This window comes from Carcharodon carcharias, chromosome 3 (genome assembly GCF_017639515.1).
Source record: "Carcharodon carcharias isolate sCarCar2 chromosome 3, sCarCar2.pri, whole genome shotgun sequence".
NCBI classification, from domain to species: Eukaryota; Metazoa; Chordata; class Chondrichthyes; order Lamniformes; family Lamnidae; genus Carcharodon; species Carcharodon carcharias.
In genome coordinates this window covers 99,644,562-99,671,662 of record NC_054469.1, presented here as the reverse complement: position 1 = coordinate 99,671,662, position 27,101 = coordinate 99,644,562, and the positions used below count along the sequence as shown (strand labels likewise).

At 43.5% G+C, this 27,101-nt stretch overlaps 1 protein-coding gene across 5 annotated transcripts in view; it reads right to left on the bottom strand.

The window, feature by feature from the left end:
- LOC121275931 (tyrosine-protein phosphatase non-receptor type 3-like) overlaps positions 1-27,101 on the bottom strand; it is a 305,875-nt gene that overhangs the window by 37,598 nt on the left and 241,176 nt on the right. For all 5 annotated transcript variants that reach the window (XM_041183799.1, XM_041183801.1, XM_041183803.1 and 2 more), the window contains one exon: positions 6,537-6,665. In XM_041183799.1, coding sequence (XP_041039733.1) covers positions 6,537-6,665 — 129 coding nt within the window. The remainder of the gene's footprint in view (positions 1-6,536; positions 6,666-27,101) is intronic.

The window sequence follows — 27,101 nt, the reverse complement described above, 5'->3', positions numbered from 1 at the left end:
ATGAGTAAAATTTGAAAATATGCACCACCACTAAAACACAAGCAAACAAACAGGCAGAATTTGGAAACCTATATGAGGAATGTTACTGGGGGAATGAGTGCACTTCAGCTGTTAATCTTATAAGTCTTTGATTTATTTCCTTTTGCTGCTTTTTCCCCTTAATTCCTTTGACAAAAACAACAATCACACTGAATGCAATGGAGATAAGGGGACAACTTCAATGCAATGAATGTGGTATGTATATTTTCAGTGCTTCTTTTGGAAAAGATTGAAAGGAAGCATTTTAATATTTTTACTCATTCGGAATCCATTTCAATGCGTCTGTGGTGTGGATTATCCTGGCTAAAAAGTCAGTGGGGGGTGGGGGGGGCATCCACAATACCAGTTTAATGCCGGGAACATTAATTGTTAATTGTCCATTAACTGTTTTACTGTGAGATTTCCACCCAGTGATGGGCAACCTGGGCAAGTGAGCGGGCCACATGAATGACCCCCTTCATGTCAGTGGGCCACAAGACTGACATCAGGCATGTGCACTAACCATGACCCCATGAATAAGGATTTGCAGAGCATGCCGAATGAAGTGTAGCGGCGCTTTGATTGGACGCAGAGTGATCACAGGGATCTCACAGTCAATGCTGTGCGCAATCAGCGCACACCTCACTTCACGTGCCCTTGCTTTGCGTGTGCCTCACTTTGGTAATACCGGTAGGAAATAAACTACGTGGATGGAAAACAGCAGAATCTGGCAACCCTGTGCGTGGACAATGGTCAAAAAAATGTCTTGCGGGCCGCACTCAGAACCCTGATGGCCCTCAGGTTGCCCACCACTGCTTCCATCCCTATCTTGGGAGGAAGTCCTACCTTAGAGAGCTATGGGCAATCGGATGACCGGCAACTCCATAGGCCCAGCAGCGCTAGCTGGGAATGCTGGCCACAGTTGAAGCTGCAGGCAATCTCACCGAGGAGCTCAGGTAAGTCAGGGGTTGGGGATCTCAGTGAGGGGGGTGAGGAGCCAGGGAGTGCCTCCAACGGGCCTAGGGGACCTGCAATGGAGGTTCCTCTCTCCTTCTCTGACACCAGCCATCAGCTGGGGCAGCTAAAGCTGCTGAGCTTCCTGCATGGCACAGTCCCCTTTAAAATTTCAGATATGTTGGGACAGGTGGCAGGAAATCCACCTGCTGGGCTTTATGTGCCCCCTGTTTTTAAATCCTCCAGCAGGGCAGTGTAAAATCCAGCCCCATGGAAAAGACCACTTCTAGACTCCTAAAACAGATGGATGATTAGCTTTTTGTTTCAAAAATATAAGCTGCAAAAAGTACAGCCGTTTCAAAGACAACCTCTTTCACGATATATAAGTGTTCTAAGATATACCAAAGTGATATTTAGCTTATTGTTCTTCATGAAAAATGGCATAAGTGGTGAACGATTTCATTTCATATACCTTTCCCTTATAGGATCAGACTCTGGAACTATTTGGTGTGACCATAGTGGACACTCAATCCTCAATTGGTTTAATCTCATCTTTTAAATTGCTTTTTACATTGTTTGCTTTTATCAAAACATGCAGAAGACATTCATCTCATTGAGTGTTTTTAAATTGAGGGATTTTTAAGAAACGTAATATTTAGGCCTAGATTTTTGCCATGATGAAGAAGCTTTCCGTCAAGCCAAAAATCCAGGAAATGGCCAATATTTCTAAGACCCGCCCTTGAACCTGGCATTTCCCACCCTCATGGGTGTGGGACTGGAGTCGGGCCAGAGGTCACGCATGCTTGATTCATGGAGGCAGCTGACCATTTAAGTCACCAGCTGTCACCGTTATTGTGAAATTTTGGAAGAACAGGTGTGCGGAATCTGGAGTGTTCAGATTAGAACAGATAAGAGGAGGTTTGAACTTGGTGGGTTTGTTTCCTTAGCTAGGATACCCCTTTGGAGAGGTAAGTTACCCCTTTGGATAGGGCCCTGGGATCCTTTGGGATAGGTAAGGCATCTACTGGGAGAGGTAAGGTATACCGTCTGGGATTGTTAAGAGTGAACATGATGATGCACTTTTCATGCACAAACTTATTGGAACTGGCAAAGAGATGTCTATGTCAAGGAACTGTCCAGCTATCAAAGAACTGTAAAAGAGCTCTACAGCTGTCAAGGAACCAGCTGGTTGTCAAGGAGCTGTAAAACAGCTGTCCTGCTGTCAAGAACCTGTTAAAATCTGTCCAGCTGTCAAGAAACTGTCCAGATGTCAAGGATCTGTAAAAGAGCTGTCCAGCAGTCAAAGTGTCAAATCTGTCCAAGAAATGTCAAAGCTGTCAAGGAACTATCCAAGGATACTAGGTGAGTTGGCATGGAGGGGATAAGGGCAAAGGGTGGTGGGTGGGAGGCATCGTTTGGCAGTGACTTGGTATGGGGCAAATGGGGGTGGGTAGAGGGGGACTAAGTTAGCACAGGGAGTATGGGGGAAATTGGGGGTTGGTAGAGAGGTACTAAGTTGGCATATGGGGCATGGAGGAAATGGAGACTTGGTAGAGGGCACTAAGTTGGCACAGGGGCATGAGGTGAGTAAAGGGACACTAAGATAGCATAAGGGGTGGGTAGAGGGGAATGGGCTGCCATAGGCTGGCATGATTTGGGCATTGGAAGTGTGAAGGGGTTGAGGGGTGAGGGCTGGAGGGATTTTTTTGTTTTGTTATTTTTTAATTCCTTCAGCACTATGCTGGAGCACAGCCTTGCGTCCAGTGCGCCTCGGCACTCTGCAGCCTGTACATTCGTTCTGGGAACAAAAATCCTACCTGCAGCAGGCATTTTTAAAATGTCTGAAATGCCGAGCCAGGAAATCTCCTGACTCAGCAAACTTGACCCGGGAACGAAAATCTGGGCCTTACACTTAATATTATGGCAACTTAAAAAAAACACATTGATTTACCTTTTTAATTCAAGACCTAAAGTTTGCTGATGACATAAAACTTGGCAATGCAGCAGATAGTGATAGGGATAGCTGTAAATTTCAAGATGATGTAGACAAGATCAAGGTAGTTAAATGGGCAGAAACATGGCAGACAGAGATTAATGCACAGATGTATGAAGTGATCATTCTGAGAGGAATAATGTAGAAATACAGTATACTACAAATGGCATTAATTTAAAAAAAATAGATGAGCAGGGAGCTTGGTGTCCATATACACAAATCCCTCAAGGTGGCAAGGCAAGTTGATAAGCTGGTTAAAAAAAAAGCATATGGGTTTATAGGTTTATAAATAAAGGAATATAATATAAAAGCAGAGTGATCATGCTAGAACTTAATAAATCACTGGTTAGACCTTAAGAAGAATGTTTTACACAGAGAGTTGACAGGGTCTGGAATGCTCCATCTGGAAAGGTGTTAGAAATCTAATTTCATAAATAATTTCAAAGGGGGCTACTTGAAGGTGAGATACAGGGTATTGAACAAAAACAGCAAAACTGCTCCATCAATGAGCCAGCACAGATATGACAGGTTTAATGATCTTTTTTCTATGCTGCAAATTTCTGAGATTCTATTTTGGTGAATTAGAAGTTGTAAACTTAAGTTTCATTTTTATTTAACATTTTTAAGATAGGTAAAATGTAAAATTCATTCTTTGTAAATCTTTTCTGTTTTGCAGTTATGCACAATTCCCAAATCTCCCTGGCCTATCCCCACATGCCTCATCCTTCACATTGTGAAGGATTGTTTTGGTTCCACCAGGATCACATGGTTCCAGGACTTATTACAGCTTTGGTCCAAACATGGACAGAAGGGCTGAATTCCAGAGGTGAGGTAAAAGTGACTGCCATTGCAATCAAGGCAGCATTTGACCGAGTGTAGCATTAAGGAGCCCAAGTAAAACTAAAGTCAATAGGAATCAGGGGGAAAACTCTCCACCAGAGAGCATAAAGGAAGGTGGTTATGGTTTTAGAGGCCTCGTCTCAGCCTTAGGACAGTACTCTAGGCCCAACCATCTTCACGCCTCCATCATGAAGTCAGATCTTTTTTTTGTTTATTCATTCATGGGATGTGGGCTTCGCTGGCTGGGCCAGAATTTGTTGTTTAGCCCTAGTTGCCCTTGAGAAGGTGATGGTGAGCTGTCATCTTGAACCACTGCAGTCCTCATGATGTAGGTACATGCACAGTGCTGTTAGGGAGTTACAGGATTTTGACCCAGCAACAGTGAATGAACGGTGATATATTTCCAAGTCAGGATGGCGAGTGACTTGGAGGGGAACTTCCAGGTGGTGGTGTTCCCATCATCTGCTGCCCTTGTCCTTCTAGATGGTAGTGGTTGTGGGTTTTGGAGGTGCCATTTAAGGAGCCTTGGTGAATCCTGCAGTGTGTCTTGTAGATGGTATACACTGCTGCTACAGTGTGTTGGTGGTGGATGTGATGCCAATCGAGTGGGTGGCTTTGTCCTGGACCATGTCAAGTTTCTTGAGTCTTGTGGGAGCTGCACTCATCCAGGCAAGTGGGAGTATTCCATCATACTCCTGACTTGTGCCTTGTAGATGGTGGACAGGCTTTGGGGAGTCAGGAGGTGAGTTACTCGTCGCAGGATTCCTAGCCTAAGACTAGCGGGTATTTGTTGATGATTATACAGTATTCAGTTCCATTTGCAACTTCTCAAATAATGAAGCAGTTAATGTCTGCATGCAAAAAGACCTGGACAACATTCAGCCTTTGGTTGATAAGCAGCAAGTGACATGCCCTGGCACTTGTGTGGTGCACAAAATGACCATCTCCAACAAGAGAAAGTCCCCATGACACTCAGCTATATTCATTACTGAATCCTGCAACATCAACGCCTTGGGGTCACTATTGATCAGAAACTTAACTGGACCAACTATATAATATTATGACTACACGTGCAGACCAGAGATTGTGGATCCTGCACCTAGTAATTGAATTCCTGACTATCCAACGTCTCTCTACTGTCTACATGACACACTTCAGGAATATGATGGAATACTCTCCACTTTCCTGGATGAGTGTAGCTTTTGCAACCGTCAAGAAGCTTGACACAATTCAGGACAAAGCAACTTGCTTGACTGGTATTGCATCTGGCATCAACTCCCTGTGGCTGTAGTTTCTAGCATCTACAAGGTGGACTGTAGCAACTTGCCAAGCCTTCTTAACACCTTCCCCATGACTTCTAATGTCTAGAAGTACAAGGGCAATAGGCATATGGCAACACACCACTTGCAAGTTCCCCTCCAAGTCACACACCATTACTTCATAGACGCTGCGTCAAAATCCTAGAACTCCCTACCTAGCAGCATTGTGTGTATCAATCAGTGGACTGCAGCAATTCAAGGCAGCAGCTTACCTTTTCTCAAGAGCAATAAATCTGGCCTAGCCAGCATCTTCCATGTTGCATGAATTAATTTTTAAAAAAAGTTAAGCTTCGATTAGCTAACATGAAGTATTTATACTATGCTGCTGTGAAACTTATTAATTCGAATATCAACGTATTACAGGTATAACTAATATCAATATTTGCTTGCAGCAACACAGGGACAAAGTTAATCCCATCGACCCAGAAGAAACTGGACTGTTAGGCAGTTAAAAATCACCTAGGTTACCTATCCATTGAAAAGCTGTTAGAAACTTGTCGTTCCAAATTTTAATCTGCTCTGAGGAGGTGACAAAGACATACACCCAAAAAGTCCTTTTATATATTTGTACATCGTGTTCTGATTAAGTCAATTTTAACTGGTAGTCTGTAGTTTTCCTTCTTGAAGGTAGCCAGATGAGGCACAAACAGCAATTTTGTTTCTATTTTCTTAATGAGACCAGAAGGAATATGAGTGTTTCTCCAGGCTCCACAATGACAGCATAGGCCTCCACTGTTGTGGAGTCCCTCCTTCCTGAAAATGGCCCTGCACGACGGTCCTGCCTCCTGCCTGATGACGGTCACCTATCCACGCAATTTTCTGCCATTGCCCATCTGTTTTAGATGAGAAGTTACCCAGTAGGATTTAAATTATGGCTTGGAGTTAAAATAGGGTCCTGTACTGTTTTAGAATTTGGTCAATTGTACAGACAAAAGATACTTCTGAGTCAATACCAGAGGGAGCACAAAGTGGAACAAACTGTGTAATTCCCTGCATTTTTTGTAAAGGCCATTCATTGGCAGCAGCTTGCCATTTCATCAATCCATGGTTTCCAAAGTAATCCAATTTCTTTTTCAAATTCAACATAATGAAATCAAATGTAGTCCAATACTCTAAAGAAAACATGGTTTTGTAAGACCACTGCTATGTTAAGACATCTTAGTTTTCCCTCTAATGAAGGGCACAAATTTATAACACAATTGCCTTTCTTTTCCCAAAAGACTTTGATTGATTTGGTGTGTATTGCTGGCATCTTTTGTTTTTATTTACAATTTGGCATTTTTGCTGTTTTTCTTTTATTTTTATCCTCTGAGATTTAGCAAAGGAATAAGCAATACATTCTGAGATAAAATGCAGTAGTAGGCAAAAGGCAATTTGTTGGATTTTAGAATCTAGGAATGCGTTACTCCTACCTCTAAGTTAGTAAGTGTCATTTCTCTGAAAACGTAGGCAATGCTACAATCCTCTGAGTGACATGTGACCTGAAAGCTGCCATATTTGCATACTTCTGGAGGATCTGGCCAATACTGATGGCATTTCACCTGTGACACAAAAGCAAACCAAAAACAAAAGTCATTTAAAAACTCAAGAATGAATAAGCTCTCAAAAATAATCTGAAACAAATCAAAAATGTTAAATTAGAGACGTAATAATAATTTTAATGACAAAGTATTTAATTATTAAATATTAAAACAGAACATGCTATGTTAAGCAATAAAACATCATTAGCTCTTGTGGTTACAGTTGATCTCTACAGGTCAACCACAAATTAGATGATACATCTTCATAAATGTCACAGTTATGAATCCATTTATCTGATCATGAATCAAAAACATGGGAGTGCAATGATAGCTGATGTCTATAAAACAAAGTTTGCATACAATATTGAATTGATATACAGTCCCTGCCACTTACATGCCACAGACAATCCCCTATATTGGGCAAATGGCACTAATCATTTGTTATCACCATAAGAATCATTACATTATGCTGGCTATTATGTGCAATGCAGCACTTACTCATTTAAAAGTTCCATTGAATTTAGGAAAACAATTGACTGAAGCCGCCCAAATTATTCCATTTCTAACTGGTCCTGTAGTTCTTAAATTAACGGTGCAAATAGCTAATTAGAAGTTTGGACAGCTTCATTCAGGTCATTTTACTGCGTAAAGTGGGAAAAATTGCATATGCTGTTATATGCAGTGGGGAATGCCTACTTATTCATTAAAAACCCTATGTGAAGTGTTCACTCCCTGCATACATCAACCTTACTTTGTGTCATGTTTACATAAAAGAAAACCTGTGAGAAATTGTGTAAAATCGAGACGCCTAATATCTACATTAAAAAATTTTAAAAAATATCAACTTTTCACTTAAAATGGATTTACATAAAATTTCAGCCCTTATTTTTACTAAGTAAATAAAATTTCTAGTGCCCAAATTTCATTTCAAGCAAAATAATTGTATATTTCACAATAACATTCACACCAGACAAGTGCCAGGCAATGATCATTTTCAACAACAGAAAATCTAACCATCTCTCCATGCCATCGCTGAATCCCCCATCAGCATTCATCAGCAATTTAATTGTATCAGCCATATAAATATTGTGGCTTCAAGAGCAGGTTGGAAGATGGGAATTCTGTGACCTCCTGACTTCCCCAAAGCCTGTTCACCATCTACAAGGCACAAGTCAGGAGTGTGATGGCATACTCTCCACTTGCCTGCATGAGTGCAGCTCCAACAACACTCAAAAAGCTCGACATCATCCAGGAGAAAGCAGCCTACTTGTTCACCAGCTTATCCATTTACTCCCTCCATCAATGACACACAGTGGCAGCAGTGTATACCGTGTACAAGATGCACTACAGCAACTCACCAGGCCTCCTTCAACAGTACCTTCCAAACCTGTGACCTCTACCATCTAGAAGGACAAGGGAACAGATGCCTGGGTACATCACCACTTGCAGGTTCCCATCCAAGCCGTACATTGTTTTGACTTGGAACTATATTGCCATCTTTAGTCAATTCAATTCACTCCACATGGTATCAAGAAACGGCTGAAGGCACTGGATAGTGCAAAGGGCCTTGACAATAGTCCGGCAATAGTATTGAAGGCTTGTGCTCGAGAACTTGCCGCGCCCCTAGCCAAATCATTCCAGTACAGCTACAACACTGGTATCTACCCAGCTATGTGGAAAATTGCCCAAGTATGTCCTGTACATAATAAGCAGGACAAATCCAACCCGGCCAATTGCCACCCTATCAGTCTACTCTCCATCAGTAAAGTAATGGAAAGGATCATCAGCAGTGCTATCAAGTGGCACTTGCTTAGCAATAACCTGCTCACTGATGCCCAGTTTTGGTTCTGCCAGGGCCACTCAGCTGCTAACCTCAATACAGCCTTGGTTCAAACATGACAAAAGAGGTGAGTTAAAAGTGACTGTCCTTGACATCAAGGCAGCATTTGACCGAGTGTGGCATCAAGGACTCCTAGCAAAACTGGAGTCAATGGGAATCGGAGGAAAGCTCTCCACTGATTGGAGTCATATCTAGCACAAAGGAAGATGGTTGTGGTTGGTGGAAGTCAGTCATCTCAGCTCCAGGACATCACTGCAGGAGTTCCTCAGGGTGGTGTCTTCAGCCCAACCATCTTTAGCTGCTTCGTCAATGACCTTCCTTTCATCATAAGGTTAGAAATGGGGATGTTTGCTGATGATTGCACAATGTTCAGCACCATTCGTAACTCCTCAGATACTGAAGCAGTCCATGTCCAAATGCAGCAAGACCTGGACAATACTATGAGCTGACTTAGGATGATAAGTCCGTGCCATAGAAGTGCCAGCCAATGACCATCTCGAACAAGAGAGAATCTAATCATCGCCCTTGACGTTCAATGGCATTACCATCACTGAATCCCCCACTATCAACATCCTGGGGGTTACCATTGGCCACAAACTGAACTGGACTAGCCATATGCATACTGTGGCTACAAGAATCCTGTGATGAGTAACTCACCTCTTGAATCCCCAAGGCCAGTCCACCATCTACAAAGCACAAGTCAGGAGTGTGATGGAAAACTCCCTATTTGCCTGGATGAAATCAGCTCCCACAAGACTCAAGAAGCTTGACACCGTCCAGAACAAAGCAGCCCGCTTGATTGGCACCACATCCATGAACATTCACTCCCTCCACCACTGATGCACAATAGCAGCAGTGTATATCATCTACAAGATGCACTGCAGGAATTCACCAAGGCTCCTTAGGCAGCATCTTCCAAACGCACAACCACTACCATCTTGAAGGACAAGGGCAGCAGGCAGATAAGAACACTCACCGCCTGAAGTTTCCCTCCAAGTCACTCACCATCCTGACTTGGAAACATATCATCGTTCCTTCACTGTTGCTGGGTGAAACTCCTTGAGTTTCCTTCCTAACAGCACTGTGGGTGTACCTACACCACATGGACTGCAGCGGTTCAAGAAGGCAGCTCACCACTACCCTCTCGAGGGCTGCTAGGGGTGGGCAATAAATGCTGGCCCATCCAGTGAAGCCCAAGTCTCATGAATGAATAAAAAAAAACAAAGGCCTCGTTTGCCTTTTTATCTGCGTAACTATTTTTAATGATGTGTATCTGTATTCCCAGATTCCTTAGCTTCTCTGCAAAATACCATGTATCTATCTGATGGCAATGGAATATATATCCATTAAGATGTTGCTCTATTTCATAGTATGACAAACATTTACTTTCTGAATCAGGATCAAAAATAATTATTTTCAAAGTTTTATATCACAATGAGAAAGAAAGTGGAAACAAGTAAGACTTCCTTGGTACATAAATTGGTGCAATGCGGCTACCAGAATCAGAGCTTCAACCCTGAATACAGATCGGGGGGATATTTCTGATGAAAATGATTCATTTTCATTAATGAAAAACACCAAACCTGTGTGCCCTTTCTGAAAAGAAGCGAGCTATCATATTCAAGTTTATAATTACAATATATTGCGCCTGCCAACCAACTAATCAGAAAATTAGGGCGGAATTTTACAGCCCCATCATGGCAGGGGCCGGCCGAAAAATGCAGCAAACCGATCAAAACTCCATTGGCTTTGGCAGGACCGGAAAATCCTGCTGGCCGGAGGAGCAGTAAAATTCCACTCCTACATCTTAATATTCCATATTCTCTCTGTCTCTCTCTCTCTGTATCGCTGTCTCTCTCTGTATCGCTGTCTCTCTCTCTCTGATTACAAACAAATTCTATGTCGTTCATGGGTTATGCATACCCCAAAATGGATGGTTTGCTAGAAACTGAGTTTCTTCCCTCCCCTTAGTGTCAAATGTTCAGGTCCTATAAACATGTAATCTCCTTTACAGCTGCAATATCTTAATTCAGTCACTTAACATGATGCTGGTAATGCACTTAAATAGTTTCAAACTTCTCACAGTAGAAGTACTCAAAGCTTAATGCTACACATTCGCTTGATCTTTTTTTTAAACTGGCCCAGCTTTCCTTGCTCCCCCCACCCCCTCCTTCAAAAATGAATAGATTTTACATCAGAATGGCAGTATTCAAACTTTTTTTCAAGCATTGCTTCTTTAAAAAAAATGAGAATATAATCTTAAAATTGTTCTCCATCCTCTGTATTGCTTTAGATTTCTGGATTCCATCAATGCCATTTTCAACTAGCTATCAAAATAGATCTCAAAATGACACTGATGGATTTTGTATTTTGTACTTGTTTTCTCCATCCAACCTAGATATGCATCTTACAGCACTTTATTACATTAAAGGCACAATATAAATGTAAGCAGTGTTGGATTCAGTGACAATCAGTATTTCCATAAAGAGACCTTGCTTATTGTACATTTCCTATGAATCTTATTAGGCAGAATTTTCTGTTTTCAAACTAAGTGTGGTGATGGGTGGGTTCTGCGGTGTGTATCCTGCTGTGCAGAATAGCGGGAAATCATGTGCGATTCTGTGCTTACCAGCTCATTATCTACGTTCAGGCAAGTATCTCTCTGAATCACTTGGTGGGTTGGGAGCTGATTCATTCGCCCTGCCATTTCCTGCCAGGGTCAAAGGCCCGGGTGCCATATTTAAATGCCAGCCGAGCACACACATCTCACTCTCTCAGCTCTCCAGGTGACCTGTCTCCAGGAAACCTACTGAGATGTCTTCCATCCTGGAGAAGGCAGCACCCCTCTTCAGACAGGGCATTCTCCTGGCCTTGATAAGAGAAATGGAGACACATAGGGATGTCCTATATCCCAAGGACAGCTCCAGGAAGCATACCAGCCTCACCTCTGTGGCCTGGGAGGCCATCGCAGAGGAGGTCACTGCGGATGGCCACTGCAACTGAAACATCATACATTGTAGGAAGAGGATGAATGATCTCATCCGCTCGGCCAGGGTAAGTCATCCTTCAACTCACTCCAATAACAAACTCTCATCATGGCATCATGTAATCAAAGGGCTACTCCCTTTAGGGATTTCACACAACCATTAGTAGGGGACACATATCACCACTGGGTGTGTCACAGAAACTTTCATATCACCATAATTGCTTTATCCTCCTTTCTGAAATAAAAGATTGAACACATTAATGACTAACGGGTCAATATAATGAAGCTCACAAATAGCAACTGTAACAGTCTAAAGTGGTTTCTGCCCTACTTGACTTATCGCTGATGTAGCCTTGTATCTAAGGCACTAACACACACAAAGATGACCAAGATGACATCCCTGAGACTTAACATCTGAATCCCTCACTGACTGGAGAAGGTTTGAATTACTGAGCTACCTAACCTAGCTCAGTGCTCCAATCTCTGATCTGGCATACTAATTAAAGATACCTTCCGGCCCATTATGAATGCCTATTCTAGAAAGCACATGACAGACCTTCATTGGTGGGATGCCATATATGCTACACCTGTGCCTCCTTAATGATTGTCTGCATTCCCAAATTTCACATTTCTATCTGCTAATGTTGAGATGTTAAGCCATTGACTCCTGAATATCCCTCTTTCAGCACTGATGAAGGCACCGGCTTTAATGGCTATCTCTTGCGGCACCAATGAGTTAGAATGCACCCCCAGAAGGGGCCCCTTAGTCCAGCAGTGCACTCCCCCCACACAGCCTCAGGTCCCTCCTGTTCAGAATTGCTTCTACTTTCAATTTATAACTGCGCCATAACTCTGATACAGCAAGATGGTGGTTCCGTACTACTATTTCGAGACTAGCTTTGAAGCTCTCTCTCTCACTGTCCGCATCCCAGAAATCTACCTGGAATCCCATATAGTGAAGGCAGAGATCCCCCCTGTTATTCTCCAGCCTCCCCCAATAATACTGGATCTCATAGTTGTTGCAGTCGACATTCCTATCCTCCCCCCTAAGCCCATCACTGCCCATGCCCCATGTTGACCTCTTCCCTCCCCATCTAGAGGCTGTGTGCCAAGGAGAACACCTCAGGAAAGCTTCACATACCACCCCTTTATTACGTATTCCCCAAATACAGGCTGCAGATGCCTCCCATAAACATTACCATTCCATCTGCAGCCTAGTACAAAGAAAGACAAGCCCATAGACAGCAACTGTGAAACAGCCTACACAACAAGCTACCCATTATTCCTATTGAACACATAGCCTTTTTCCCTCCCTGGAGCTGGTGTACACTGTACTCCCAATGAATACTCCGGTAGCATGGCCAGCAGCATCCCATGACTGTCTCAGCTCTCTGACTCTTGACTGTGAGGTTCAGAGCCTCAGGACTGTCTCTACTCTCAGACTCCTGACCACAAAGCCCCAGGAGTGTCTCTACTCTCTGACTGCAAGCTGCAAGCCCTAGATCAAGGACTTTGACTGTCAGAGTTCCCCACTGCCCTCATGACTGAAGACTACACCATCTCCCTTCCCAACCACCCCCACCATGAGTGTCCTTGGGACCCATCCCTCTTGTGCCACATTAACAAAGCCCCCTTTCCTATTCCAGAATCTGAGTGCATCCCTCCCATTCATACATGTGGTATCCTATTCATCCCTTGTTTGTCAGCATTTCAGTTTCCCTTGTCGAGCTCCAGCTTCCCGCCCCTCGGTTTCCTCTATGCCTTCCATTATTCCCCCTTCCCCCAACTCCTTGCAAAGCCTTCCTTCTCCTTTGTCCCTCATGTGTTCCCCCTTAGCCCCCCAACCCCTTGCAAAGTCTTTCTTCCCTTCAGTACCCCCCCGGCCCTGGTGTGTTCCCCTCCCACTGCCCCCACCCCAGTCGAAATGCTGATCTCCAAATGCTCAGCCCTGTCTTGTTGCACACTGGTGTCTTTCTGGACAACAGTGGCACCCACCTGGAGCAGACCAACCCCACAAACCACCGTTTGCAATACTGGCCTCTGTCTGAAAACTGAGCCCTGCCCAAGTACCACTGCACAGTGGTGTCCTTGTGATTACGAAGGCACTCACCAGGAGCAACCTCTACAACCGCTGCAATGTGGCATTCCATTGGCATCACGAGGCTGGCGCAGCGCTGTGACAGGTAGATATATATGCTGTACTCACCTTGAAGTCACGAGTGAAGTGAGGTCCAACCAGTGCACACCAATCTTCTTCAAATGCGATTCAGACCGATGTGATTTCCTGCTGGTGTGACTCAAGATTAGAAGCCGGCATGTAATTCCGGCGAGCAACTAATTTAATGAGCATTCATAAGATGGTAATGAATGAAAACGGTGTTCACGCCACTAGTCACCGGGATACTTGACCCGCTATTAACCTGCCATCAGGAGAACTGCAAACTATTTTTACACTGGTGGGTTTCCAATTTTTTGGCTCCTGCTACATTCTCCACTCCCACCCGCCACAAAACCCTCCATGGACAGGATGGTAAAATTTTGCCCATCGTGTCTTACATCATTATCTAGGTATATTTAGTGAAATGCAGGAATATTTCCCACTATATTCTAACTTCCCGAAAATATAACAGTCAACTATGTGATCTCCATGTCAGCAATAGACACATGAATGTGTGCTATTAGACCATGGCTTTAGTTACAAATCAATAAACAAATGTATTTTACTATTCTATCCTGCAATGTTATCATTACAAATGGTATATTTAGTAGGTAGAACCTTTACTGCTCTCAAAATGTCAAAACAACCAAGATGCTGCTCTTGCCCTAAGATAAATGTGAAACATGGACGCTCAATTCTTATGTGACAAAACGCTACCAAGTGCTTACCTAGCTTAGCAACTCTGCTGTCTTCAAATAGGTGTAAAGTCAGTTGTAAAATTATTGAAGCAAGGGGTGAAAAACAATCCATCCCATGATGGCTGGGCGAGGATCGGAAGGAGTGGGGGCGAAGAGGGGAATGCAGGGTTAAAAATGTAAAATGGTAAAACGTGCTCCGAATCTGCCACTATATACTTGCTGTCAATTTCATGGCAGTGAGTTATAAGGTGTGCGCCTGTTCCTCTTATTGGAAAGGCAGAACGTTTAATTACAATGTTTAAGCCAGGCCCACAATGCAGTTGGAAACTTGATTTAAATTCAACCAGTTTGCCAGCCTGGTTTTCCAAAGTTCAGTAAACTTGGCAGCTAACTGGGAGCTGCTGGCTGCAGGTGAACCAGGTTAAGAGTGCTCCCCTCCAGCCCCACAAAGGAATCTTTTGCCAAACTGCGGCCTCACCTGCTGTTACTTTTGGCCAAACACCTCCTGTCCAACCCTGATCTAATGTCAATGTTCTGTAAACTTCTGATACCAATAACCCACTCCAGCCCCTAAATTTTCCCTCCCTCCTTCCCGATTAGTTTCCAACTTACTCCACCAACCCCTGATTTTTCCAAATTGGCCGACAAACAGCAAATGGAATTAAAAACGATAGTAAGGTCTTGCCATTAAATTCAAACAAGGTCTTCTTGACCCTGGATTCCTTCCTGCTACCACACTACCCCGGTTCCCTATAAACGTCACAGCCAAGGTTTCATTAAAAAATGCAATCCAGCATAATGTAACACAGGACTAAAGCACAGAATCTCCAGCACAGTGATCCTTTACTCCACCAGAAGCATACCTATAAGGTAAATACATGAAAAAATTTAATTTAAAGCAATGAACTTCTTACAATGGATGACTGTGGCCTGACACTCCAGACATACAAGAATACCATCAAAAGCTCAATTCCTGGTCTCGAATCAGCCAAGAAGGAGAGCTGATTGTAGAACAGTGGTGGAGAGATGCTTTGCATCCAGCAGAGCGAAGGTTACTGACTGCAGCAAAAAAAAACTCATATTGCTAATTCCCCTCAGCCACTTGAGCTAGATTACTATGCCAACCAGACCACAAAGGGTATCTTCCTCACCTTAGGTCTTCTCAGACTTGGGTGGCAGGGCGGGGGGGGGGGAGGTTTGGGATTCTGTGCTGTCCAGATAGTCCTCCTTGGTCTCCAGTAGCTTGAACCAATTCCCCACACCATACCCCAGACACCAACTGTAGCTTCTGACTGACCTATTTGTGGCTGCTGCTCCTACCATGCTGCAGCTCACTATTTGAGGGCTCTTGCTTCTTCAGCCTACTGCTACCCCCCCACCCCCCACCCCCCTCTCTCTCTCTCTCCGCTTGGCTTCTTGTTCCAACCCTGACTTAAGCCTGTGCTCAAGGCTTCTGGCTCAGCCCCCCAAGGAAGGTGCTGTCCCCCATCGCCACCTGCTGGCAAAAGCCTGGCTGACAGATGATCTCATCAGCCGTGGGGAATGCCCCGCAGAAGGCAGGGTATGGCATCAAGCCATGTGCTGAAGTTGGGAGTCAGGGCTCAGCACTACTCTCCTGCTACAGTATCTCCATTGGATTGACTGCCACAAACAATGTGCAAGCAGGCATTGTCTATGGTGCAACATAGACCTCCTGTAGGATAATAATCAAAACATATTCAATCTACTGCTGTTAGGTGAGTTACTATCCAAGTAGATTGATGACACAGATCCAAATCTTCTGGTCTCCAGATTGGCGGAGACTGGATGTAGGACCGGAGATGTCCGTTGGGACCCTGTGGAATTCCTGATGCACTGACCTATCGAGGAGTGCCCAGGTAGTTTCAGTTTCCGATGGACAATTCCCCTGCTTCCCAGGACCCTGTACAAAAGACTGAGTTAGAATGGGAGATTTTGGACAGATCATGTGACTTGCCTGAACAATTACCCAGGAAATGTTAGGCCTGAAAAAGCCTAGTCTAATTCCTAGCTAACTCCAGAACTGACACCCCAAACACTCACAGGCACCCCTGGGCAACCCCTAAGTCCCTGACTATCCCCTTGAGTCCCAGGCTACCAGCTCACCCACCTGCTACCCCACCCAGCTGCCACCTCACCCACCCTACCCACTCACTCATTCATTCACTCATCTATTCACTAACATTTATCTACTTGCCCATTCACTAATATTTAAACTGGACATTTAAATTTACCATTGGGCAGCTAGGGCTGTGTCCTGTCTTCTTCCCATCTCTACTCTGCTTCAACGGAGCTCTCTGAGGGGCGCTTTGCTTTGCATTTCTGGTAAATTGGGATTGGAAGACCTGGCAAGAAATGCAGAGCAGCATCGAGTTGGGGATAGAGTTTGAGCGGAGCGGCAATCCGACAATGATTGCGAATCCTTGAAAGATCCAGTAAGATGAACCATCACAGATCAAAGTCTTCCTGCACTGTATGAGGCGCAAAAATTAGCCAAACTGTAATGTGTATCCTTAAAGGTTAGAGAAGCTACATTGAATTAACAGGTAACTTTGAATTAAGAGTAGATTGTATTTTATATATTCAAAACCTTAGGATGCAGTAAAGCTTGGGGCAACCGCTGCAAAGGGGAAAGGTTGCTATCTAAGACCTTTCTGCCATAGTGCACTCAGGGGCTGGGAAAGGTATAGACGCCTCAGGCTGTATGACTCACAATAAGTGTACGCAGTGAATACTAAATGTATCATAATTGTATTGAAGCACTGCAGAGTGCAACATGATGCATGTCAATAACTCCAATACCATTTCACTGTCTGACTGTATGCAATGACCATATTGAAATGACTGTAATATTCATTGATTGTATTGAAGTGCCTCGTGATCCCTGTGTAAAAGTTGAATATGATTGCAGTACTTAGAAATGTTTTGTAATGTTCTTTCAGCTATTTTATGAGTAAAGTATATTTTTCCAAAAAAAAACCCTTGGGTATGTGCATTACCAATAAGCAAAAACAAGTTTAACATTTGCGATTATATAAATGAATGTAGGCAAACAATTCCATAGAATTTTTTTTATCTGAATAGTTGACTGCCACAATGCAGTAGCAAGTTCTATCCACTGAGTGGGAGGAGTTCCTCAGCTATACTTCTCCCTTTGCATTTTAATTTAAACTCTTTTGATATTTTAAACTTACGTTATAGGTTACTTCTAAGCCTCAGGCTGCTGCTTCCTATTTGTTTTCCATTGTTTCTATTGGTTTTACTTGGAGCTGCAGTCTTTGATTTTTCCCACCCATTATTTCCAACGTTCTGCTGAACTCTGATGATTGCTCCTAGCCTTCCTTTTCTTCTGTCCATGCACTCTGCTCTGTCTCCCACTTAACAAATTTCTCGACTTCCCAGTTGTGTGAACACTCAATTTTATCGTGAGGGATGCAATTTGCCAGTAAAATTCAGCCTAAGGCAAGAGAGAGCTCGAATCTCACGATTCCCTTGGGGAATATGTTTCATACTGGTACAAATACTGCTTTCAGATAGATTTGGGGAACAGATTAGAGCTATCTTGCCAAAAGCAAGAAATTTGACTGCTGGGGGAGTCTACAGTGATCACTTATTAGGAAGTGGAGATTGCAGCTCCTGTCACATGGGGGCTTAAGGTCTATAATGACAGCATAGAGCAAAAGAGTGGGGATAAACAGTGTTTGACAGGAAAAGGCAATAAGTCATGGAGCCTGCACTCAGTGAGTGGCAATAATTTGTGGCGTTACCTATCAGGACCATGCTCAGTTTTTGTCCTGCACATTGATAATATTACAGACCCAAACGTTTGAATATCTTCTGAAGTGCAAGTGTTTGTAGATTTTGATGCTGGAATAATCTCATTTTACAGTGCATCAGTGGGCAGGCTAAGCTTGCCCCTCTCACTGCCTCGTTTGCTCCCTTTCATTCACTGGCCCTTTTGCCGCTTCCCTCTCCTGACCTCCTCACTTCTTCCATTCATTGCCCCTCTTGCCACATTGCTTGCTCCCAAGGTGCCAAGTGGGAAGCAGTTAGGAAGTTGGGAGAGGGAAACAGCGAACAGGAGGGAATTAGGGGCTTAGGGAGAGGGATGACAAAAGAAGCTGCGAGTGGGAAGCTGCGAAGGAATTGGGAGAGAGAAACGCCCAGTGGGAGGGAGCGAGGAGGTCAGAAGAGGTAAGCGGCGAGGGGGCGGTGAGCGGGAGGGTGTGAGCGGCTCAGGAGATGCTGCAAATACCGACATGATAAATATTAGAATACCCACCTGAAGTCTTTCAGCCTCTCCCTTTGGAGTTTCAAAGATAATATTAAGTTGGGGGAGGGACAGTCAAGTCTGATGAAGGACAAGGACAACATTTGTAAATCAGCAGAACAATGGCAGAAGCCAGGGATCGGGAGAGGGAGGCAGCTGGCGAGAGGGAAGCAGTGAATGAGTGGAAAGCAGTGAGCAGGGGGGGATGAGGGGGTCAGGAGAGAGAAGTGGTGAGAGAGGCGCCGAGCGGGGGAATGGAAGTGATGGGATTGGGGAAAGGAAAACACCGAGCAGGAAGCAGTGGGGGAGTATGTAGAAGAGATGAGCGAAGCCACTGTGCATTTAAAAAATACAAACTGAGAATGTGCATTTACAACTTTTTTTTGGCGCATGCACAGTAACAATGCTAAAACAACAATGGAGGCAGTGGAATTCGGGCAAGTTCTATTAATTATTAACTGTGCTAAAATGGAAACTCGCTATTAGAAGGCACTTTAAATGGAGATAGCAATGACAGAGAAATGCAGATACAAAGAGGGCTGAAAAAGACTAATTAACTGAATAATAAAAACACATCAAGCAGACAGACATAGAATGATATCACAGACACAGAAATTAAACTGATGACATGTACATTAAAAAAAAGTCATTGACAGCACACAAACAAGACACAAACACACTGAATTTCCTCTGATTTACCTTGGCAACACCAAAGGGAATCCACCAGTTTCTGTGAGCATGCCTGTGTGCATGCTTGCATGTATTTAATGTACTTCACAAAGTATGAGCAGGAGTACAGAGAAGAGGCATGAGAGATAACCAGAGGCGTGAATGATGAGGTAGATTTTAATGGTGGAATTTGAAGATGGAGTAAAATTAAGCAAGGAGGAAAAATATTCTACACTATGGGAATAGATGGAAAGAAGGCCCTGCATGAATGACAATAAACGTTGAACATATTGGCCCAGATCTTCCGGTATCCACTTGGACATCCCAACCCTGACTGTGTGTGAATTGCCTGGGAAGTTAGAACTTCCGATCGGCAATTCCTTTGCTCTCTGGGACCCTCCGAAAAAGTCTCCACTCTGAGTTAGAGTCAGACTTCAGGCAATTTTGACTTACATATCTGAATAGTTACCCAGGAAATGTTAGACAGAAAAATCCTAGTCTGACTCCTGGATAACTATAAGTGACACCGCCCCCAACTATCCCCCAAACCTCCCGACCCAACCTGACTAACCTGTACCACCTAACTCCCCACTGAACCACTGAGTCTTCCAAAGCTTACCTCACCAAACTTTGTAACTCCGAAGGGAGAGGCTGAAAGACTTCAGGTGGATGATCCAATATTTACCACATAGGTATTCATTGCCAAGAATTCAAGCATAGGGGTGGGCACAATCTGGAATTTTCATCCTACTTCTACGTATTGTCATGGACAGAATGTATGTGCTCTCTTACTGCCCTTGATCAGTGTGTTTTATATGGAAACAGGTGTGGCTTTTCTTCCCTGTTTGAGTGCGTATCCCAATTAAATAATTAAACAACAAGCTTTTGAACACTCATTCTCACGCACGAAGATTAGATATAGATAAAAGGCATGCACTCTCCGGTCTCCCATGTGGCAGGCCTGTAGTTTCTAGGGTGGCTTTGATGCTTTAAAGTTGAAGGAAGGGTTTTGTAAAGAAAAGGGTTCACACAGGATTGAGAGGTTTTTTGTGGTTTAATTTCCAAGAGCTTTGCTCTCAGGTGAACTTTAACTGGAAAAAGTTACATACTCTGGCTACCTGATGTCTTGCAGCTTGTTTCGAGTCTGATTCACAGATTGGTTAAACTGATGGTTTTGATGGTTCTAACTGTAAACAGCTCCAAGCTGATCCTTTAAACAGATATAAACGGCACGGCTGTCTCACTCTGTAACTTTTCACAAGCTTAAGTCCTTTTCCAAGGAAGTGTTGTGTTCAGGTTGATTTCATATTCTGTGATGTTGGTTAACACATCTAAGAATTTGAGACAGTCAGCATGATCCAGTACAACTGTGATAAGGGCCATTTCACTTCCACCTGCCACCAATCGAGTTTTGATCTTCCCTTTTGCTAAGTATGAAACAGGGAGTAAGGCAATCTGGAAATTCCATAGTCTTTTGTGTTAGATCATCCTTAAACAAAGAGTTGTGTGAATTTCCCGGATGGCTGTGAATATTTAATTAGGTATCCGCTAGAGACTTTAGGCAGAATCGTCCAAGATTTGCACAGTGCAGTAGTGGGTGGGAAAAAAGTAGTTTTACCCACTGGCTACAATGGCAGGTTTTCGTGCCATGATATCCCATTCCTGCCTCATTAATGATGCAGGCACAGGAAACATGCCATCTCGCTAGCAGGTGGCCTCTGATTTGCCCGCCAAACCATTACCTCACCGCTTCCTCATGCAGGGCACCATATTTAAACTGTAGCCGTGTGCACACTTCTCAGTGCAGGACCGCTCCGGTGAAGATATGGCCCCAAAAGACAAGAGTGTAGCCCCCTGATTCAGTGGCGCATCCCTGGGATGTCTTCTAGACGTCACAGAGGCCCACTGTAAAGTCCTCTACCCCTGCTCTGAATGCAGGAGGCCCATCAGTCTCAACACTCTGACTTGGGAGGCAGTGGCAGAGGTGGTCAGTGCCAATGCTGCACACAAGAGGTCAGCCATCCAAGTAGAAAACAGATGATCTTGTCTGTGTCGCCAAAGTAAGGCGACCATCTCATCACTCTAAACTCTCTCACTCACAAGGCCATCACTCATTCACTGACATCTCATTCACTGCCAGCTCAAGGGACATCACCACTCACTCTCTCACATGCACCCTCATATCTCCATCAGGTCTCATTTCCGTTAGAGAGTGCCTCTTCAGCCCTCACCATCTTGAAGCCATTTGTACAGATCAACATGTACTCCCCCACACACCGTGGGTTAACCCCCTTCCCCATTACAGCCCTTGCCCTGCAGCCTCTTCCCTTGCTTGAGGCCATTTCTTTCCCTTCCCCAAGCAAGCCCCAGCCCTGCAGCCATTGAAAAGCCACTCTCTGCCTTATGACTGGTCTGGTAGGCAGAGACCTGCCCGTGAGCCCCTCCTAAAAGTGATATGGTGCTGCCTATGAAGCCTGGTGCTGATGACACTTATGTACAGTTGTGAAACACGTCAGCATGCAATAACGTCGATGTGCCCGAATGGTCCATCATGGAGGGGGATGATTCCAGCGAGCAGGGATTAGAACCATAGAAAAGTTACAGCACAGAAGGAGGCCATTTGGCCCATCTTGTCCATGCCAGTCCTCGGGCACCCAGGTGCCCTTTCTAATCCCACCTTCCTGCACCCGGCCCAAAGCCTTGCAGCCTTCAGCACTTAAGGTGCAGATCCAGATACTTTTTAAAAGAGTTTAGAGTTTCTGCCTCTACCACCAACTTGGGCAGCTAATTCCAAACATCCACTACCCTCTGTGTAAAAAAGTTCTTCCTCATGACCCCCCTACACCTTCTGCCACTTATCTTGAATCTATGTCCCCTTATAATGAGAGTATTGAAATTAGGTTCCTCACATGCAGTGACGGGAAAAGCGACCTGCCATTAATGGGTAGAGTGGACGATAGCAAACTGGTTTCACGATGGCATGAAACTGATGTTTGGCCTTCTCATCATATTGTCCCCCCAGCCCGCCATGATGCCCGATGCCAATGGGGCCAGAAAATTCCAGCCTTGGTACTGTCTGTAGCTCAAATGTCGAAGGTTACATGATTTGCAGCAGCCATTTTAAGTTTGTTTGTATCCACTTTTTAAAATTACTGATTGAAAGTTCATAACATACTCGGCATGACAATACTTATAGAATAGGATGGAGACAGCTGAGTTCACAAAATGCACAAGAAGAGTATTTTGAGTCAAAAAATGTAAAATAATATACTTCTTCCAAATGGTACCCTTCAATTGTTAGAATGTTAAACAAATTATAGGAGAAATTTGATTTAGCCATAGTCAACAGACAAACCATATGACCACTTAAACATAGAAACAGAAAATTTATGGCACAAAAGGATGCCGGCTGAAAAAGAGCTATTCAGCCTAATCCCACGTTTTAGCTCTTTGTCTGTAACCCTGTAGGTTACAGCATTTCAACTACATATCTAAGAATTTTGAGCGATAAAATTCTCAACTTCCTTTTAATCCTTTTGAAAATTACTTTAAATCTAGGCTCAAATACTAAGGGAAATGGGTTCTTCCTATCCACTTTATCTAGACCCCTCATAATTTTATGCACTTCAATTACCTCTCCCCTTCGACCTCCTCTTTTCTAAAGAAAACAACTGTCTATTCCTGGTAACAACTTGGTAAATCTCCTCTGTTCCCTCTCTAGTGCGATCACACCCTTCCTGTAAAGAGGTGACCAGAACTGTATGCAGTACTCTAAGCTGTGGCCTAACTAATGTTTTATAAAGTTTTAACATTACCTCCCTGCTCTTATATCCTATGCTCAGTCAATAAGGGAAAGTATCCCATAATATCTTCTTAATCACCTTATCTACCTGTCCTGCTACCATCAGGGGTATCTGGACATACACAGCTGTTATGATCCCCACAGGGATTGCTAACTTTCAAAACAATATTCAAATTTTCAGTGATGGACTGAAAGGATCACATGACAAGATTTCAAGTCTTAGTACAATTATTGTAACCAAAAAACTAAAAGCAACATTGATTAACCGCTATTTAGTCGGCAACTTATTTGTTAAACTACAGTAAAGGTTCCCCACATGGTCTTTAACACAACTGAGAATCCTCCACTATGGTTTTACCTTATGCTGTCCCTTAAGTGGACACTTTATTGTTCTGGAACCAGTCCAAATCCATTCTCCGCTCTAGGTAGCCCGCTTCCTTTTCCCATTCCAGGTCGTAAAACTTCTATTCCCAGGATTGACTTTCACTGTGAGAGTTATACTGAAGACTCCTTCTCTCTAGCCCAGGCTAGGCGAATCTTCCAATCTCCTTTAAGTCCTCATGAGCTTAGTTTCTTCAATCTGAGCGCGAGCTCCCACCCATGTTCTGTGTGGTGAACCATAGGGTCAGCATTTTCCCTGCTTAAGGTGCAGGACTAGCTGCCTCTATCTCTCTCAGATTCTTGCAGACTTATTTGGGTCTGTGAGGTTCAGTGATATCTTAGGAAACAATGTAACCCAATAATACACTGGTTTGCTGTGGACTCTTCTCTTTCCAAAGCCCTTTTCCATGGCAACATGAATCACAGGGGCCTTGTATCCAGATAGAAATTATAATTAGCCATTCTCTAGATCACAAACTCCATTATAGCTTGGAATTAAATAGGCAGTTTAAAGCATGACCATTTAGAAAATCTGACATTTCTAACACCTCCCTGGGAGACTTGGAGACTATCTGTAGTCAGCACAATTCGCTTGTTATTGTACACTGCACATCTTGCACCTTCTCTACCAGTCTCTTGACCTGGGCTCCTTTTGCCCCCATAGCAATCAAGCCACGCAGGGCTGTCATTGGGTAGGATTCAGAGCAGGTCAAATGACTTCCTTCATTCCACTTCAAATTAAAGGAGAGTTCCAAAACATAACAGCCTTACAAACTTAGTATTTGTAACAGAACACAAGGTCCTTCTGTTCCTCTATACTTCCCAATGTCCAACCATTTATTGTGTATTCCCTTGCTTTGTTTGCCTTTCCCAAGTGCATTTCCTCACACTTCATCAGACTGAATTCCAATTTTTGCCACTTGACTGGTCCATCAATATCTTCCTGCAGTCTATGGCTTTCTTCTTCACTATCAACCACATAATCAAGTTTTGCATCATCTGCAAACTTCTTAATTATGCCCCCTATATTTAAGTCTACAACGTTGATATTTTCCATGAAAAGCAAGGGACCTAATACTGAGCCCTGCAGACACGTAGTGGAAACACCTGTAACCATTACCTTAGTTTACTGCCACTGACCAATTTTGACAGACTCCTGCTTTTCTGACCAATCTGCCACAAATATCAAGTGAGTTACTCTCCTTGTTACCTCCTCAAAAATTCACTCAAGTTAATCAGATGGGACCTTCCCTTACAAATCCATCCTGACTGTCTTTGATTAATCTGTGCCCTTCTACATGACGAATAATGCTGCCCTTCAGAATTTTTTCCAATAATTCACCACCACAGAAGTTGGCTGACTGGCCTGTAATTTCTTGGTCAATCCATTCGTCCTTTTCTAAACAATGATAGAATGTTAACAGTCTCCCAATCCTCTGTAGCCCAATAGGGTTGGAAAATGATAGTCGGAGGCTTTGCTATTTCCTCCCTTGCACCTCTTTGCAAGCTTAGACATGTTTCATCCAGCCCTAGCAATTTATCAATTTTCAAGGATGCTAAACCCCTTAATATTTTCTCTCTATGTTTATGCCAAACAATATTTCACACACTGCCTCCTTAACTACAATGTCTATATTGACCCTCTCTTTAATGAAGACAGGCACAAAGAATTAAGAATCATGCACATAGCTTTGGTCTCCATACACAGGTAACCTTTTGGTCTCTAACAGACCCTATTCTTTCCTTAGTTATTCACTTGTTCTCTCTGCTCTTATAAAACACCTTTCCTTGATTTTACTTGTCAATATTTTTTCATACCCCCTCTTTGCTTTCCTAATTTCCTATTTAATTTCACTCTTGCGCTTTCTATACTTGGAGGTTTTCTGTCAGATTGAGTTCTCGGTATTTAACATAAGCTTTCTTTTTTTAATCTTATCCTACTCTGTATGATATTTGACGTCCCACATTTTTCCTTTCTAGGAACATATTTGTTCTGAACCCTCTCTATCTCCTTCTTGAACACCTCCCACTGCTCTGACACTGATTTACAATCAAGTAACTGTTTCCAACCTACCTTTGCCAAATCAAATCTCAACTTTGTAAAACTGGCCTTACCCCAATTTAAAACTTTTACTCTTGGTCCACCTTTTTCCTTTTCCATAACAAAGCTAAACCCAACTGAATTCAGATCACTACCACCAAAATGCTCTCCCGAATAACTCTTTCACCTGCCCTGCTTCACTTTCTAAAGCAAAATCCAGAACTGCACTTTCTTGGACTGACTTTGCAAAAAAGTCCTCAATTAATTTTAATAAATCTGTGCCCTCTATATCTGTTAGTCTGATTTTATGCCAGTTAATATTAGGGTAGTTAAAATCACCAACTATTGCTGCCCTATTGTTTCTGCACTTCTCAGCAACATCATATAAGGCACAATTAGACGCTAAGCCACTTATGGCGATATTAGGCAGAGGGCCAAAAACTTTGTCAAAGAGGTAAATATTAAGGTATAAAGTAAGAAAAAAAGGTAGAGATGCAGAGAGGTTTAGGGAGGGAATTCCAGAGCTTAGGGCACAGGCACTTTAAGGCTTGACCACCAATGGTACAGCAGTTAAAACTGGAGATACTCAAATGACTGGAATTAGATGAGCACAGATGTCTCGTGGGTTGTGGAGTTAGTGGAGATTACAGAGATAGGGAGAAGCAAGGCCATGGAGGGATTGAAACTAGAATAAGAATTTGCTTGTTTGAGAGTCACTGCAGAGCAGCAAGCAAAGGGTGATAGGTAAAAGGGGCTTGATGCACGTGATGCACTTGATGTAGTCTCCAGAGAAGATGAGGCAAGATGGGGATGTGAGGGTGTGTGAGAGAGAGTGAGTGGTGATGTCCCTTGAGCTGGCAGTGAGTTTAGAGTGATGAGATGGTTGCCTTACCCTGGCAGAATGGACGAGATCATTCATCCTCTTTCTGCACTGGGTGGCCAACCTCTTCCATGCAGAGTTAGCATTGAACACTACTGCCACTGCCTCCCAAGCCGGAGTGGTGACACCGATGGACCAGTGAAACGGCGTGTTTCCTGGGAATGCATGATTAACAAGGTGGGATTGGGATGATGTTGTGTGAAAACCTGCCATTGTGGCCAATGGATAAAACGCCCTTTTTTCTGCCTGCTACCGCATTTAGTGCGAACCTGGGATGATTCCGCCCAATGTCACGGAGGTGGAAATAGTCTTCTTAGTGATGGCAGGGATATATGGTCAGAAGCTCATTTTGGGGTCAAATATGACAGCAAGGTCACAAACAGCCTGGTTTAGTATCAGGCTGTTGCCAGGAAGAGGAATGGAGTCCATAGCTATAGAACAGAGATTGCAGCAGAGACCAAAGACAATAGCTCCTGTTTTCCTAATATTTAATTGGAGCAAATTTCTGCTCATTCAATATAGGATGTACATAAGCAGACTGATTAGCAACAGTGCAGGAGTTCAGAGAGGCGGTTGTGCGGTACAGCTGGATGCCATAAACCTGTGTGTAAGGATAGGATGTACATAAGCAGGCTTATTAGCAACAGTGCAGGAGTGCAGAGAGGTGGTTGTGCGGTACAGCTGGACGTCATCATGCTGTGCTTTCAGATGATG